The 16,243-nt window shown below is 44.6% G+C and overlaps 1 protein-coding gene across 8 annotated transcripts in view; it reads right to left on the reverse strand.

Moving 5' to 3' along the window:
- The window catches only part of EBF3 (EBF transcription factor 3), a 216,228-nt gene extending 208,942 nt beyond the window's left edge, over window positions 1-7,286 (reverse strand). For 4 of the 8 annotated variants that reach the window (XM_044445625.1, XM_044445623.1, XM_044445624.1 and 1 more), the window contains exons 1-4: window positions 6,423-7,158; window positions 5,883-6,039; window positions 5,399-5,462; window positions 4,517-4,572 (exon numbers count right to left, since the gene is read on the reverse strand). In XM_044445625.1, coding sequence (XP_044301560.1) covers window positions 4,517-4,572; window positions 5,399-5,462; window positions 5,883-6,039; window positions 6,423-6,556 — 411 coding nt within the window. In that variant the 5' untranslated portion in view covers window positions 6,557-7,158. The other 4 variants (XM_044445619.1, XM_044445620.1, XM_044445622.1 and 1 more) reach the window with 3 other exon arrangements.
- Between the last annotated feature and the right edge of the window lie 8,957 nt (window positions 7,287-16,243).

The raw sequence follows: 16,243 nt of genomic DNA on the forward strand, positions 1-16,243 counted from the left end.
CTGTCAAAGAACCATTTGTCAACGTCACACATTATTTCCCCTCTTGCCTTCCCTTTTCTCCAGCGGAGTGGGGAGGGGTGGCGGGCGGAAGGGCTAATAGGGAGGCGAAAGAACCTTTTCCGGGATTGCAGCAGCCTGGCAAACCTCAGCCTTAACCACATTGTCTTGGAGTGGAGTCAACGAGCCACCCCTTTCAAGCAGATGGATATAGGATTGGGGCATAATTAATAGGACTTATTCACGTCTCCGACTCCTTTCTCTTTCCCGCCGCACCGGCCCTCAGCTCCTGTCCGTTCCCCTTTCTCTCACATGTTCTCTGTTCAGTGAAAGCTGCTCCAGTTACACGCGTTCCGGAGGAATGAGTGTAGTCTCACTCATCCCAGCGGCTGGGGGTAAAATTAGCAGAATATTCCAAATATGTCCCAGCCACAGCCACGCTGATTCGTAACACAATCCAGGTCTTAGCAAGTGGTGGTTTAAACAAACAAAATAAATTAAAAAATAATACGAGACACAAACATTCTTGTGACCAGCACACTCAGCTGGAACTCTGCGTGGGCAAACCTGCCGCGCAGAGGAAGGCTGAGGGGATTTTGTTTGCATGAAAGTAAATAAATAATTGTAAGGGGGGACCCCAATTAAGACTTAAATTGCTCTTTCCTCCTTATACATTAGCCCCTCCTATTTCTTTCTACACCATTCCCCTTTGGGATCAGTGAAGCAGTCCATGTTGAGAGAAAACCCCCATGAAAGACCAACACAGTACTGTGCGATCCAGGTTTTAAAAATCGGGCCTATTCCAAGGCAGGCTTTCCCCTGTAGGGACTCGGCTGGATATGATCGACTTTCCTCTTGGCACAGCCAAAAGCTGAGGTGGTGGATTAGGTTTTTTGGTTTTTGTTTTCTCTATCAGTTTTACCTTTTTTAAAGGCTATGTCAGCAAACGTTGCAAATGAAAAGTGTGTGTGTGTGTGTGTGTGAAACAATTTTGTGGTAACATGCTATTCCAATTAGAAGCATTAGCGCTATACTTTACACACCCCCTGGGGTTTGTAAGCAGCACCAAAAGAAACACTATTTCCTACCTAAAAGCACAATGCTTTGGCTTGGGTTTTGGGCTCAAGGAAAGAGCCGTTTGAACAGCGTCTTTTTCAAAAGCTGCAGTTACAAGATTATTAACTCTTGAGTCTTTGCACTCAGGCTTTAGAAGGCTCTCCATAGTTAAAGAATACAGGCTGCCAATTTTATTTTATTGTATTTTTGTTAAGTTTGGAACTTGTTACTTGCTCATTAGAAAGACTTTATGGCTATTGCTCATGCAGAGATCATGTTGTTTTCCCCCCAAAAGCACTTGGTCCATGGCATCATTTTAAAAGACAGGGAAGGGAGGTATAGATGTAACAAGCTAAACATGGAGCACGCCAACACTTTTTGTGGCAATGCCAAAGCTTTTCAACACCCACAACTAACGGCAGGGAGATAGACGGAACCTGGCAGGCCAGGTGTGATGGGAAAGCCTTTCACAGGCTCCTTGTCTCTGCTGCTGTGGCTTAGAGATTCCAAGGGCATTTCTTCTCAAACACCGACCAACTAGCGTATTAAAGCGCATTTTGAAGTAGTTAGGAAGCGATTCAATACCTCCCGCCTCTTTCCCGGATCAAAACAAGAAGTGTCTAACCGCCTTGAGGAATCCCAGAAGCATGCACAACAATATGGTTATTATTGGCCTGATATTTGGGTAAGAGAGTGCTAATGGGCAATCTGGTGTTTATTTTGAAACTGCTAACAATGATTTTTCTTGGGTAAAAAAGGCAAGTGTGGGCACACGGTTGAGTGGGTTTTGAGCAGAGGCTCTAACAGATGGTGTGGAGCTATAGGTGCGCCTCCTCGCGCGCGCGCGCGCGCGCGCTCTCGCGCGCGCTCTCCGTTTCTCGGCCCCTTCACTCGCCAGACTCAGGAAACTGTCGTGTCTGAACGGACTGGGAGCAGCAGCAGCAGCAAGTTGGCTGCACGATGCAGCTTGGTGCAGCCTTCAGTGCTCCAGCCACTCCTGCCCCTCCCCCAGCACGGCCTCCCCCGGAGAGAAAGAGGGAGAGAGCGCAGTCCGCGCGCCGTTGCGTGCTTCCTCCAAGGCTGTCCTGAAGAGGCTTCCCGAGCGCGCCGTTTTCCTTCGGGAACCACGGACACAAGCGCGGCGCTCAGGCCCCCTCGCCTGGTCCCCGAGAAGGCCGCAGCCAGCGAGGCATCGACACCAAGCGCTGCACGGGGCGAAGGGGGGCCTCCTTGTTTCCCGGTCTTGACCGCTTTGCCTCCCCACCCCCTTTTCTCCCCTTCGCACAGCTTGGGCCTCTGCCGTCTGTGCTCCATGAGGTCACTTGCCTCCAGTCGAAGTACTGCAAGCTCCTCTGCCTTCTCAGCAAAGAGGCGGCGAGGTGGAAGAAAGGATGTTCTCCCACCACATCTACATTTCCAGCCCCCACCATTAGTACCTCCACCGCCACAAGGACGAGGAAGGAAGGCAGTCTCTCGTTACCCACCTACCTACTGTATTTTATACCCACTCTGAGCCACTTTTTTGCTTGTTGACAATGCCACAATGGGTAGCTGTGTCCTTTCCAGAGAAAGCCTGCAAAAGTCCTAGTCACTGAAGCGGGAACATGGCCTAGTTCTCCAAAGAGCAACTTTTTAAAGCAGGTATAGTCTGGTAAAGCCTGAAGTAATATATGACACTACAGACATAACAAGCAATCAGAGGCTGCAAATGTTTGTTGTTGCAGCACGCCATATAACTTCTGGTGATTGTTACCTCGCCTCTGATGAATCCGCGTATTTAGATGTGATTTATTTTTTATTTTGTAGCACCAACAGAAATCCATAAACTGTCGGTTCAGCGCCATTGACTCTTTGATCAGTTACTGGGCTGCCCCCCCCCTTTCCTCCCCGTCAGCGAAGAGAGATTAAAAGCCTGTATTTTCAGCACTGGAGCTACAGCAATGGTCCGCAGTTTCAATTACCAATAAAAGTGTGCTTGAAAATGTTAGCTTCTTTCCTTTTCTCTTTCTCTCTCTCCCTCCTTTAATCGAGAGCAGCGAAACTTACAGAGCTGCTTATAGTATCCTCTTAATTAGCCTACAGCTATTTCCGAAAACATTTAGCTACAATGTACAAAGGAAATAAAAAGACATTGTCAGTTCGAGAGCGCTACAGAGTTTAAAAGGGTGCTTCTCTGTAACCTATTGAAATAATTATTGGAGGGCACAATGCCTCCGTCTTTGTCAAACGACTGGAGTTTGCCTGTCAGATCGGTTTTGTCCAAAATGAACACCACTCAGTTACCATGGGAAGCATTTAAATCTAACACTATTTTTGTCAAGATCACTGAAAACTTTCTGGTTGTAAGATAGGGGAAAATGTTTGAAAACTTAAGCTAGAATTACATTTCAGGCCAGCAGTTTGGAAAACCTGCCTTTTGCTTTAATAGTTTAAATGTTTATATAGAAATGTCAGAGAAAACCTCTCTCTCTTCCAGCTATTTTATAAAGACCTAAAAATGTACTGGACATTTTCTACAGGAGTACCAGCACCTCAATTCTATCTTTTCTGACAGGCACATGTGTCCCTAGTTTAAATTTGTAGAGATATTTTGTTTCCCAATATTTTGTTGGAAGCAAGCAAGCAGGCAGGCAGGCAGGCAAGCAAAAAGCCACCAATCCTGCCTCTGGAGTAAATTTAAAAGCAAAACAACTCTGGAGCCATCTAACTACTAAACGGCATCTTCGAGAGGTTGTTTGACTTTAATCGTCTTATAGGAGTCCTTATAGCACAGCACTTACCCTCCAGAAAGTTGACCAAGACAGTTTAAATAATTTAATAAGGACCTGCTTGTAATTATGTTATTTACAAGGGATGACAGAGGTCTGAGGAAGAAACAGGAGCTGATCTCAGGGAAAATGGACAGGTTTGGGTGACCCCTGGAGCATAGAGCTTGAATTATGGAGATGGGGGACTCTGAGGTGAATCCAGACTAGTGGAGAACAAGATGACTTTTCACCCCGACACATTTAACTTTTATATCCCAAATAAATGTCTCAAGAGACTCATCTCATTTTTGAAAAGTTAAGAAAAGATCAGAAAAACCCAAGCTACTTCCTCTTCCAGCACATCAAAATTAAAAGTTGATTATCTTGTCAGTGATATTAGAAGTTATTCTTCCACATTGTTTTAAAATAAAATTGGTCTAATGCTGAAACATTTCCCTCCCCTTTCATCTCTCCTTTTCCTAATACCAATCAGATGGAAATCTGACTCCAGAGGTCAGCATATTAATAACAGGTTGATGGTAGTAACAATTAAACTATTTCACTTTTGAAATATTTATCAATAGTACGGGATTTTAATTAACATATCAAGGAGACTCAAAGAATAGACAGGTCATCAGAGCCATGAAGAATTCTATTCCCTCTAAGACACAAACTCAGCAAGTCACACAACTTTAGAAAAGCTTAAAGTTTCTCACCTGTTTGGTCATTGAATCTATTAGCCGAACATACAGATCCTGCTCCGTTCTAACTCCTGTCAAAGGGAAAGAAGAACAAAAACAAAACAGAGACCATCTCTCATCAGGAAAAATGATGTGGTTAGCAAGGCAAGGTACACAAATGACATAATGGCTACATCAGAACAGCGATCAAAATGTTTTGTGTAATGTATCGAAACTTGCATAAAACATGTATGGGATAGGTGGTAGTGGTGGGAAGAAATTCCAATAAAAATACACTGCAGGTTGCAGCTGCCTAAGGTGCATAACCCACGGAAACATGAGACAGTTGCCTTGACTGAGATAACTGAAGTGTGTATGTTTCATTATAATGGCCAGGGTTGTTATGAAGTTAAAACAAAAGCACAAACAGTAGAAATAAACCCCCAAATGCAATGCATTTCTGTATGCAATTTCCAGTGTCAATATCTCCTCCTCAATTTGGACATTCTTTTGCTGCAGAATCTTTTACATCTGGCATGTTGAAGCTAATCAATCACAACAATTAACATTAATTTGCAAAACTGGGAGGGGTGTCTCTTAAAAGTGATGTTGTGCTGGAGCAGATATTGATTCTGTTTGCGTGTGTGTTTGTGCGTTTTCCTGTTACTTTCTACTTCAAGACCAGCCGGTTAATCATGTAAAGTACCATTGACTTATTGATCGTTTATGTTTTGTTTTCCTCCTTTGCCTTAAGAAAAGTCGTGTTCACAGTCATGTAATTTTAATCTCAAAATCTTTATATCCTTTGTTTAATTCTTTAAGGGCTCCAGAAAGAGGGTGGCATCTTTCTAGTACATAGACTTACAACAGCAATCACAACAAAAACAACAACAGGAAGTAGCAAAGAAGAAAACTTACCATTACTGTACAAAAGCTGGAGTTTATAGTGAATTCCATTGTTAGTTTTTTCATTGTTTGGTTCCTGCAAGTAACGACAAATAATTCCATTACACACACACGCACACACGCACACACACGGTATAAATATAGAATCTCATAGCTGGCCTCGAGTTGCCTATACCAGCAGATTCTGTCACAGCTCTCCATTACTATGTTTTGTTTACATATCTTTGTGGCAGTCGAGATTTGTTTGGTACCCAAAAGGTGATTTTAGTGGTTAAAATAAGCCCTTTGGGCTGAGGCAACTTTGCAAACTAGTCTTAGAGGCCAGCCCCTGACAGCAGAACTTGGGTAACTACACGTGGTTTGGATGCCTCTGGAGTCCTGTTATAACTGCTAGTGTCTAAGTCAAGGTGAAAATTATCTTCAATCATTTGAATCAGACTTAAATCACATTCTTTTTAATGGTTTAAGTGGGAGGGAGGTTACATAAAAAACTTACTTTCTCTTTTTCCACAAAGTCCACAAAAGCTGTCCTTTCAATTTCCACTGGCTGTCCCTGCCTGTCGTACAGAGCTAAGACGAAGTGGAAAAAATTGGATTTTCTGAGATTGGAAGGCGGCTGTTTCTCGAAATGTGCCCGAGCCAACCCCACACCGCTGCGGGGAGAAAAACAAGATAATGTCTCAGTGAGAAGTGGAGACACTGGAGAAACAGAGAGTGCAGGGACTTAGGGGTAGGGGTGGGTGGGGGACGGCTTCTTTTTCTTTTTCTTTTAATTGGAAGATGATGAGAATTACATTTGGGAAAAAGGACAATTTCTTTATTTGTCGCTATAGCCGTAATATGATGTAATGAAAGGAAGAGAGGGAGAACACGAAAGAGCGAGAGAGAGAGACAAGAGAGAGAAAGGAAGCGGTGGGGGGGATATTGGAGCGGAGTTCAGGGAGATTGTAATTGATATGGAGTACTGAGGGCGATTTACGGTCGGTGTGAGAAACACAAGAGAGGAAAGGGGAAAAGGATAATTTGGCACACGTACCTTTGGGCGGCTGTGTTAGCATCCACCACCCCAGCGGTATGCATCCATGAACGGACTGGGTTCATTCCACTGCCCAGCGGTTCTTCTTTCATGGTCGTCCCACCTCGTGGTATATTTTCCTGAATCCCAAACATTAAAACAGTTTTGGGGCAAAACCAGCTCCTAACCAAAAGGGACTAAAAATGACGGCAAATGTCAGATAAAGGGTGTGGGGTAGTCGTTGGTGGTTGTTTCTTTCTCTGGCTTCCCCCCCTCTCCTTTCTTTCTCTCTCGATCTCCCACTCTCCTTGGCGACTGGAATCTAAGAGATGACTTTACTCCCCGCGATCAGTAGGAGAAAAGCCCAGTTCAAGTCGTCTTTCCGTCTTCAGTCTGTCCTGTATTGGCACGATATAAACAATATACTGAGCAGTTCTACTTGGATGGCGTTCCAGTTTGGAGGTTAAAACAAAAAACAAACAAAACAAAACAAAAGCCCACAAGCAAACCGGAGGGATTGAAGGGAGAAGAAAAAAAATAAGTTTTTTTCTTTTTTTAAGTAGCAACTACAACCATCGGTATTGCGATGTCGCCTTCCCCCCTTTCTTTAACAAATAAATAATTTTTGTTGTTTGTTTGTAGAGGCTTCTCAATGTGGTGTTATCCTAGTAAAACAGCATCAAAAAACCTTCAGGACACTGCTGAATCGACCACTTCTGGCAAGGCTTTCCTGCTCCAAAAGACAAATAAACGAAAAAATGATTACCATGGAGGTGTTCCTGGACACAGGAGAGCTTGATGAGGGGCCTTTAGCGTCTTGCAGAATGGATGGGAAGCGTACAAAACTCAGCCCTCTATCCCCTAGGAATGGAACCTTTCCCGGGAGCCAAAACTCTAAACCCACGGGAACTGCGCTGTCAGATTCTGACGTTCTGGAGGCGGGGCCAACGCCATATATGGGGGGCAGAACAAATCCTCCCTTTAGCCAAGAGCTCCACAGCTTGTTTAGTTCTGACTGACTGCTGCAGCCTCCGAGTGCAGCGTTACGCTTCCCCCCCTCCCTTATAACGCAAGCGTTATTTTATATATATATATATATATATATATATATGCATGCATGCATGCATGCATGCAATACACACGCGCGCCAGCAACTAATGAAGTGTGTGTGTGTGTGTGTATGTATATATATATATATATGAAAACATAAAGGAAGAAACTCGCAAAGCAAGGACAGCTGGAACGTCATGCAATTTGCAAAGAATCACGATCGTTAAAATACTAGTAAGCTTGCTAAATATATACAACAAAGAGCAATGCTGTGTGTTAAGCATTATGGACCACAAACAGTTGCACTACACCAAACTACACGTTGAAAGGGGAGGAAGAAAGTGGGGAAGTGTATGTGTCTGGAGGAAACAGGCTGGTAATAAGCAGGTAAAAGCATGTCAGATTCATTCCCACTTTCCCTCCCCAGTGAAGCAATATTTGGACTAAATCAGGGTGGCAATTTTGGCAAGTTTTTGTACGTGTGTAACAGAAAAGACTGTATTAAAGACAGTTCCCTCTCCCCCTCGCCCCTCCCCCTCTCTCACACACACACTTTTAAATTAGGTTTCTGGCTTAGTTTTATGGCTCTACAAATATTACAGGTGGTCTGCAAACTGTAGAGATGGTGACTAGTGCATTTTAACCAGCTGCAATGAAGCACCCTTTACGTTCGAGTAAAGGGCATATCTTAGCAGGGTCAGCAGTAGGGGTGCAACCATGAAATATAAACTTGCTAATAATATTCCTATGGAAGGTTAACGCCACCAAGAACAATAGCCAACCTTTCCTTCTTATCCAAACACCCGCTGAAGCATGTCCTACTTTGTTTTTATCCTTCCGTTTTAATTTTGAAACCTGCTACAAAGTTATGCAGCTATTGATGTTTTGTAGTGGGAAAGAAACGAACCCCTAAAAGAGCTCTTTACAGTCCAAATCGATGTTTGGTGCTGCTTTCCAAGTGACAGGATTTTTCGTTTGCCTTTTAGCTCTTTTCCGGTAACAGGTTAGGAAAGGCAGACCATAGCAGCATCTTTAAAGCCCTGTTTTCTGTTCCTGTTTTCGAGGAATCATTAGAAGTCTTTCTCTGTGTGTATGAGAGAGAGCAAGAGAATGAGAGAGAGAGAGAGAGAGAGAGAGAGAGAGAGAGAGAGAGAGAGAGAGAGAGAGAGAGAGAGAGGGGGAGGAAAATGTACATTCAAAAGTACTGCTGATGAGGTCTTTAATCCTATGCCCACTTGCCTAGGAGCAAGCTCCATTAAGTTCAGTGGGACTTAACTTCTGAGTAAGGATGCATAGGATTGCACTATAGAACTATACGACATTTGATGTAAGAGAGAAACTCTTACGAAGCGAAGTAGGTATGAAATGAAAGGCAATGACAGCAAGAGGTGAATTATTCTTAGATAGATAAACACAGGCAGACAGACAAGTTATTTAAAGGGTATTTGCTTTTACAAAAAGATGACCCTGGGGACAGACAAATGGTGTTCTGCATGCTCTTCTGTGGGGACATAACAGATCCCCCTTCTCAATCACCCACCTCCTCCTTGGTTATACATTCATGTATATTTTTAAAAATGCAAGGCATGAGCCCTACAAGCAGACTGCATCTTCTGTGGGTTAGAACTTCCTTTCATGTGAATTGGCAGGGTAGGTATGTTAATATTTTAATTAATCGGTGAAAATCGAAGTCCGATTTGTGTTATCAGGGGACCCCCGATCCCTCCTCCAAGGGTGAGGGGGGTGCAGAAAGATGTGTTAGAAAGCAATCTATTTTGCTGGTGTTGAGGGTTAATGACTATTGCTAAAGATAAGTGAATTATCAAAGCTGTTGCTCTACCCGATCTCAAAATCCATTACATTGCTGGCCGTCTAATTAAATACGTAAGTATAATAAAATCATATTTTATGACTATTTGAGGGTAATGAGATTAGTCTTTAGAAGCAATCGCCACATATTAAAGATGCCACTGTCTATAGAATGTTAATAACCTTAAATCAAAGTGTATAGAAACTATTCATGATAAATTAAAGGGGGAAAATCCTGTCTCCGTAATAATCTCAGTGTTACTGTAGGATATACTGGAAAGTGTCACACTTTTACTGGACTGGACTTCCAAACAAAACTAAAGTTATAAAACACTTTGGTGTAAGGAAAAAATAGGATCTCTCTCTCTCTCTCTGTGGCATGAGCATTTTTATAGACTATAGTTAGCAGATAAAAGTTTTTGGATTCACCATGCACAAAATTCCCCTATCTCCTTTTTTCTTAAAAGACAGCAAAAAAAAACTTTTCCAGCATGGAACAAGGATCTGATCGCAGCCAATTTTAGAGATATCCCGAAAAGTTGTTCCCAGCACATACTAACAAAAGCATCATGCTTCAAACCATTTACAGTATCTTTAATTCAGATTACATGCACCAAGGAGATTTAAATCTGATTACCAAATTAGAAGGTTTAAAACAAATCCTTTTAAATCTGATACTGTTGACTACAGTGTGGGGAGAGAGTGGGAGGAGGTGAAAGTTTCATAAGCCCCCATCACATAAGGTAACGATCCTGCCTCAGAAAGAAAGGGGAGTTTTAAACCTTTTTGACAACAAATGCAGCTGCCCCGCTATTTTGGACGATATTAAGCGAAAATGAATGCAAATCTGTGTTCAGAAGCCATCTGGCCAGAAATAGGGGAGTCAGCTGCTCTTCCCATCAGACTCTGAGGCTGAATCTATTTTAGCTCATTTTCTAGATCATCTGGTCCTGCATCCAAAGCGTGGAAAATACGGTCTTTATCATTCACTAACTTACTTTCTTTCCATCTTTCCTCCCTGTCTCCTCTGTAAGCCACAGTCAAGGAGAAAAGTGTAGATGCTGCAGGAGAAATGACTTCCTGGGTTTGGATGAGAGGCGTGTGTGGGCTCCTATGTGTGTTTGTTTGCTTGTTTTTGTACACTCCTCCATCAAACCCTATTTTTGTGTCCTGGTGAAAAACCGGACGCAAACATCTCGTCTTCGCCCTGGATGTAAGGGAAGAAAGGAAGCGGGGATTCCTCCCTCCTTCTGTAAAACTACCTAGTACGAGCGGGAGATTGCTTTTAATAGCACCCTCATAGTACTTTAGGGAGATCAACATTTCAGTAATAAAATGTGGGATCTTTTCGCTAAGGCGCGGTGGTGGTGGTGGTGGTGGTGGTCATGGCAAGAATGAATTTGAGCCCGGGCCTGAGTACATGCTCGAAAGGTGAAGTTCATGGGTACGCGATGCATCAGGGAAAAGCAAACACTGCGCCTTCCGCTGTCGAGGACACAACTTCGGCTTTAAAGGGTTCAAACTTTGGTTGTTTGAGGAGCCCCGACAGGACTGTGCGACCCAGCAATTGCGGAGTGCTCACCCAGGCACATCCTGCCCAGCGGGAGCAGGGCGAGGGAAACAGAGGGAGCCCACTAGCCGGCCGAGGCTCAGCAGATTTGGTGGAAGAGCTGCGGTGGTGGCCTAGCCACTGCCAGCCGCCGCCACCTCGCAACCCCTTTAAAAAGTCTTGACCTTAGCAAAGTTAGTCATGCAGAAGATACTGTGGATTTGAATGAGATTTGCATGTTGCAGCCAAGACCTCCCGAAGTAACGACCCCCTCCTCCTTGGAGTGTGTGAAGTGTTCCTTTTGTGTGAATTTACGGGGTGAGGCTTCAATGATCCCCCCACAAATTTGCATTTAAATGGCGACATCAAGCGATTCGCGTGCCACACACCAGTGGGCTCCCAGATGTCAAGCCGAAGTCAGTCAGATGGCCATTGCCCAGCTGTCCTCCTAAACATCATACCAGAGCATGAAGTGACCTTAAAGGGACAGAGTCTTCCCTTGGCTTTAACTGCTATCCAGGCTCCTCTTTCTCCTCACCGCCCCGACAAAAAGCCGAGGCAGCGTGGGCAGCAGGTCGGGTCTAGCCTTTCAAAACGTTCTATTGTACAGCCCTCGCCTGTTAAAAGCCTGGGAAAAGACATTGCAGAGTCTTCCATAAATCATGTTTAAGATTTCCCCCACCCGTTTTTCTTTTCTGTGTTCTCTAACAACATACAGCATAATGACCCATAATCGCACACTATACATGGATCACACAGATTCAGATTGATAGACTAATTTCCCCAGCCTGAAGAGGATTTCTCTCCCCACCCCCCGTGCGCCCCCCCCCCTCTCCCTCTCTCACGCACACACAGTGAGAGTGAGCGAGCCAGAGACTTTGGGATAATACTCCTGAGACTATTATCGCAAACACTTCACTTATTACCTCCCTGCCATCAACCTGAATAAGAAAGAACTGTTACACCTCAGTGGTTCAAACCCTCCAACTTTTCCCGTGTGAATTTACTGTATATTCTGCTTGGTGCTGAGTTCCACGCTGTTCCTCTTTTCTCCCTAACTATTGCTATCCGCTTGCCTTCTCCCCGGAATCCATTTGGGACGTCTGTGCAGCTTTCCCCGCACTTTTGCTTAAGAAAACTTGGGAGGAGAAAAAAGTTCAGAGGGAAGGAATGGTTCCATCTTTTGGTGGTCTCCGTATCTCTCTCTCTCTCTCTCTCTCTCTCTCTCTCTCTCTCTCTCTCTCTCTCTCTCTCTCTCTCTCGCACTCACACAGAGAGCGCGCGCCCGCGCGAGTTTAATTTCACTCTTCTGTCCATTCTTAGTATTATTTTCTTTCAGATGGCCAAGCAAAGAATCGAAGTCAACTTGCCAACACCCATATTTCAGTTTTAGTGTTTTTCAGGCGCCTTTGATTAAGAACGTGTTTGGTTCTACACGGAATAATTTATGCCCGATTTCACCGAAACAAATCTCAGCAAACTCTTATTTCCTGACTTCTAGAGAAGCTGTAAATTTGCATTTTAGCTATTTGTTTAAATTTGGCAGGGGTACTCCCGGAACAGCTTCAGCTGAGCGGGCTGGGCGGCAGGAACAAGCGTGTGTGCATGTAGATGGATCGTCGTTATCGGGGGCAGAATGCGCACCCTATTGTACCGAACATTCCTTGGATCTCTTGGTCCCACTTGACGCAAAATTCCTAGCAAACTCGAGTCATGTGCACGTGCGCGTCATGGAAGAGGCTTCCGCTGGAATCAGTACCTGGGCGCTGGATTTCGGAAAAGAAATCTTGCCGGCCAAGGTCCCACGCCTGCCAAGGTCGGCACTTTGGGGTCAATTCAGAGAGACTGGGGCGAGGGGCTTAATTCCTCAACATCCCACCCTGGCTCCAGTCTCCAAGCCGCCATTGGCTGTTCTGCTACTGCAGCAGAAGAAGCAGCAAGAGCAGTCCAGACCAGAGGTTGGCTACGGCACTTCTTTCCAGCGACTGTCCAGATGAGCAGCAGCAGGCGAGACCAGGAGCTTCAGCTGGAGTGATCTGGCTTGCTCGGCACGCCGTACCCTTGATTCTCTCCTAAATCCATGCGCCGCCGTTTCCTTCCTGGACAGGTTCCACTACAGGCAGCACCAAAGGGCAAAGTTAAACATTGACGGGATACAACACAGAGACTGGAAATCTCTCCCTTCTCTTTCTGTCCCTCTCTCACACACGTCTGCCTCAAAGCACCCGCCCAGAGCTAGCCCACAGCTCACTTCAGACTCAGGGACAGACTCCAGGAGGGCATGTGTGAATGCCACACCATGGTTTTAGAGAAGCCCTGCCTCGGCTTTCTAACACCTCAAAGAAGCCCATTTAAAGAGTAGTTGGGCTTCAGATTTCTTAAGCCCTTTCTAAGGATGAGCTTGGGTGTTTTACGGACAAACCCACAAGAGCAAATTTGGAAAGCGGAAATAGTTCTTTTAAAAAATGGCAAAAAGAACTGTCCTATGTATAATATACAGGGGAAGCCGAGTCCACTTCATCCGTTCTTGGTGCTTTTTTTAGAAAGTAGAGTCCATACCGGTTTCCCCTGCTTAACTGAAACCACACGTAAGATTAGTGGCAACAAGGTTTTCATGGAAGCGAGCATGTTTTGCGCTGGTTGCGCCTCGACCACTCTTTGTGGTTTACTCATAGAGTCCAGAAATGGAACAAACTGGAGAAAGCAGAGGAAATTAAAGACCTTTTACCCTATTAGACCAGTTTAGTGAAACACACAAGTACCCAATTTCTCTGAATAATTTCATGCTCTAAGTAAAGAAATCCTAGCGACTAGAAGCCACGCCGCGACAGTGAAATTTGATGAACAGCGCCTCCTTGGGTGGGAAGAAGAGATTTTCAGCGCAAGGAGACTGAGATCGTAGGCAGGGGAGACCAAAACGGGCATCTCTCCCCCGCCTCTTTAAGTAGCATTGTCTTCTTGGGGTTAATGAAACGATAGGATTCTTAGCCACTCTTTCAGAAAACAGCATTCTTCACTTGGAGACTGTTTTGGAGTTCCTTAGGCCTCTGTGGTCAACTCTGTGAGTAAACGCTACATTTCAGAAAAGTGTAAAATTAAAAATAGTTTTCTTTCTCTCTGCTTCGTCAAGCAGTCTTCAGAGGAACTCCGTTGTAAAAGTCCCTTAGCTAGGATGGATCTACAACTAAAGCATCCGCCTTTCTAAGCAAATAGCAAAATTGCATCGGTGTGTTTAGCCTCTCCCTCCCTCCTTCCCCCTCTCTGTACAAAGTGTGCCAAGATTAATGGGCAAGGACGGTAGAATGCCGTCTACTTCAGAGTAAGGAGACGCTCGCTCTAGCTATGGAGCTCTGACAACCATTTAAAGAAAGGACGGAGGAGTGAGTGTACACCTACAAACGGGAAGCATTTTCCACTGAATCAGAGAAATGTGGCACATTTGATGGGAAGCTTAAAATGACTTCATTTCGTTAGGTGGACCGGACGGATAGGTGTCCGGAAAGAGGACTGGGGGCACAAAGAGGCTGAAAAGATCAATCAATCCATTCATCGTGAGAGGGAAAAAAAACCCCAAACCGAAGTCAAATAGATAGGACGTTGTTTGCCTGAAGACTTCCTGTTTGCAGTGAATGATGAAAGATGTGAGAGAGCAATCCAGAGAAAGGAGTGGGCTAAAGGGCTACCGGGGCTGTGCCGAGCACAGGTACGAAAGGTTCGTCGTGTTTTCCGCACTGAGAAAACGCGTCGCTTCCTAAAGTGCTTTGAGTCCTTTGCGAAATCACACCCCGAGAGTTCATGGGCATTCGTTTTAATAGTCCTTTGTTGTTCTCTGTTTTCTTGTGCCACCGCGCCCGTCTGTACTTGACAACCAACCAAACGACAAACCAAGCCCCTCTTCTTCAGAGAACTTTGCGGCCAACCTGTCTTCATTATCCTACAATCAAAATCTCCACCGACTCAGTCTGAACAAACAAGGATCGATCCGATCATTTCAGATATTATAATTAGCTTTAATTAAACCCACTTCGTTCTAATTAACTCTGAAATTTTAGCATGCTTTGGGACGCTGGTGTCTGATTTGATATTGTCAGTCCAGATGTCCTAATAAAATTCAATCCTCCACTCAAGATTTCAATATTCACTAAGAACAAAATGCAAATTAAATGTAAAACCTAAAGTATCGCCAAAGGTATAATCAAGAAAGGTGTCTCCAAACTTCTCACTTTTTATTATGCAGCAGTTAGAAAATGCAGATTACGTCCTAACAAGACCTCGCTTGAATAATAGAAAGCTTAACTCTTTCCTGCTCAAGTTGAGCCCAAGTTAGGGCTCGTTGGAGACCTCCTACCCCATCTCCCCGCCTGGTCCCATGAAGGATTGACCCAGGTTGAGACACGGGACACCTCCCTCTCCAAGGGAATTTGGGGAAAGGGGTTAGGGAACGTCCTGCATTCCCCAGCGCGCGTTGGACATAAAATCCTCACGTCTAGGACAGACATCATTTTTGGCTGTTTCACATATTCCCAGTCAAACGTAATGGGACATTTAAACAGATGATCATCCAGTATTTTAGGTACACATATACAAACACAGAGGGAGAGGTAACTATCTTTATATAATCCAAGGAGCAGCACTAATCCCCGTTTTCCCTCCTACTCTTGGAAAATAATAGAGAAGCCGGGATCTTCCATTCTCTTAGCGCCGGAGCTTTTCAGTGCTCTCCAATGCTCTGCCTTTTCAATAATTAAAGCCTTAAAAGCTGGTGCACCAGTAGCAAAGTTACATGACATTATTTCTTGTGCGAGACTATTAGAGAGGCTCTTTTGATGGCTACTGGACAGTTTAGCCAGGTAAATGTCATTTGTTTGCTGGCTTGAAAGTTTCGATCCAGTCAAGGAAAAACACGCGGACACACTAATAATAATACGTTTTCGGGGCTAGATTATTAAAGAGCAGGAATGGAAAGGAAAAGCATTTGAGTAATGCTTGCCTTGAGGATGTCTATATTCCCCCCACCCCATGTTAATAGAGTCACTTAAAGCTGTTGCTAATTTCACTTGAAGGAAGGAAGGAAGGAAGGAAGGAAGGAGCGCGCGCGCGCGCGACTGTGCGTTGAAAGCAACTGATTTGCATTTTCTTTAGTATATTGAAATGAAGAGAAAACTGCTGGGCGGTTTGGCTGCCCAGAGCATAGCTGGGGGCCATGCCGAAATGAAAACAGAGAAAGAAAAGAAGAAAGAAAGAAACGGGCTTCTCTTCTAGACTATTAATAAGCAATTTGTCCCGCTGAAATTTACATTGCAAAGCGGGCGGTGGGGTGGAGTGGTCAAGGGGGGGGGGGTCGGTGGAGGGAGCAGAACTGTCCCTGCACACGCGCGCCGGCTGCTTTGAGCTGTACCAGGGCTGTCCAACACGCCTTCCTGGATGGATGGGC

This window comes from Varanus komodoensis, unplaced genomic scaffold (assembly GCF_004798865.1).
Source record: "Varanus komodoensis strain SLA01 unplaced genomic scaffold, ASM479886v1 scaffold49, whole genome shotgun sequence".
Classification (NCBI taxonomy): Eukaryota; Metazoa; Chordata; class Lepidosauria; order Squamata; family Varanidae; genus Varanus; species Varanus komodoensis.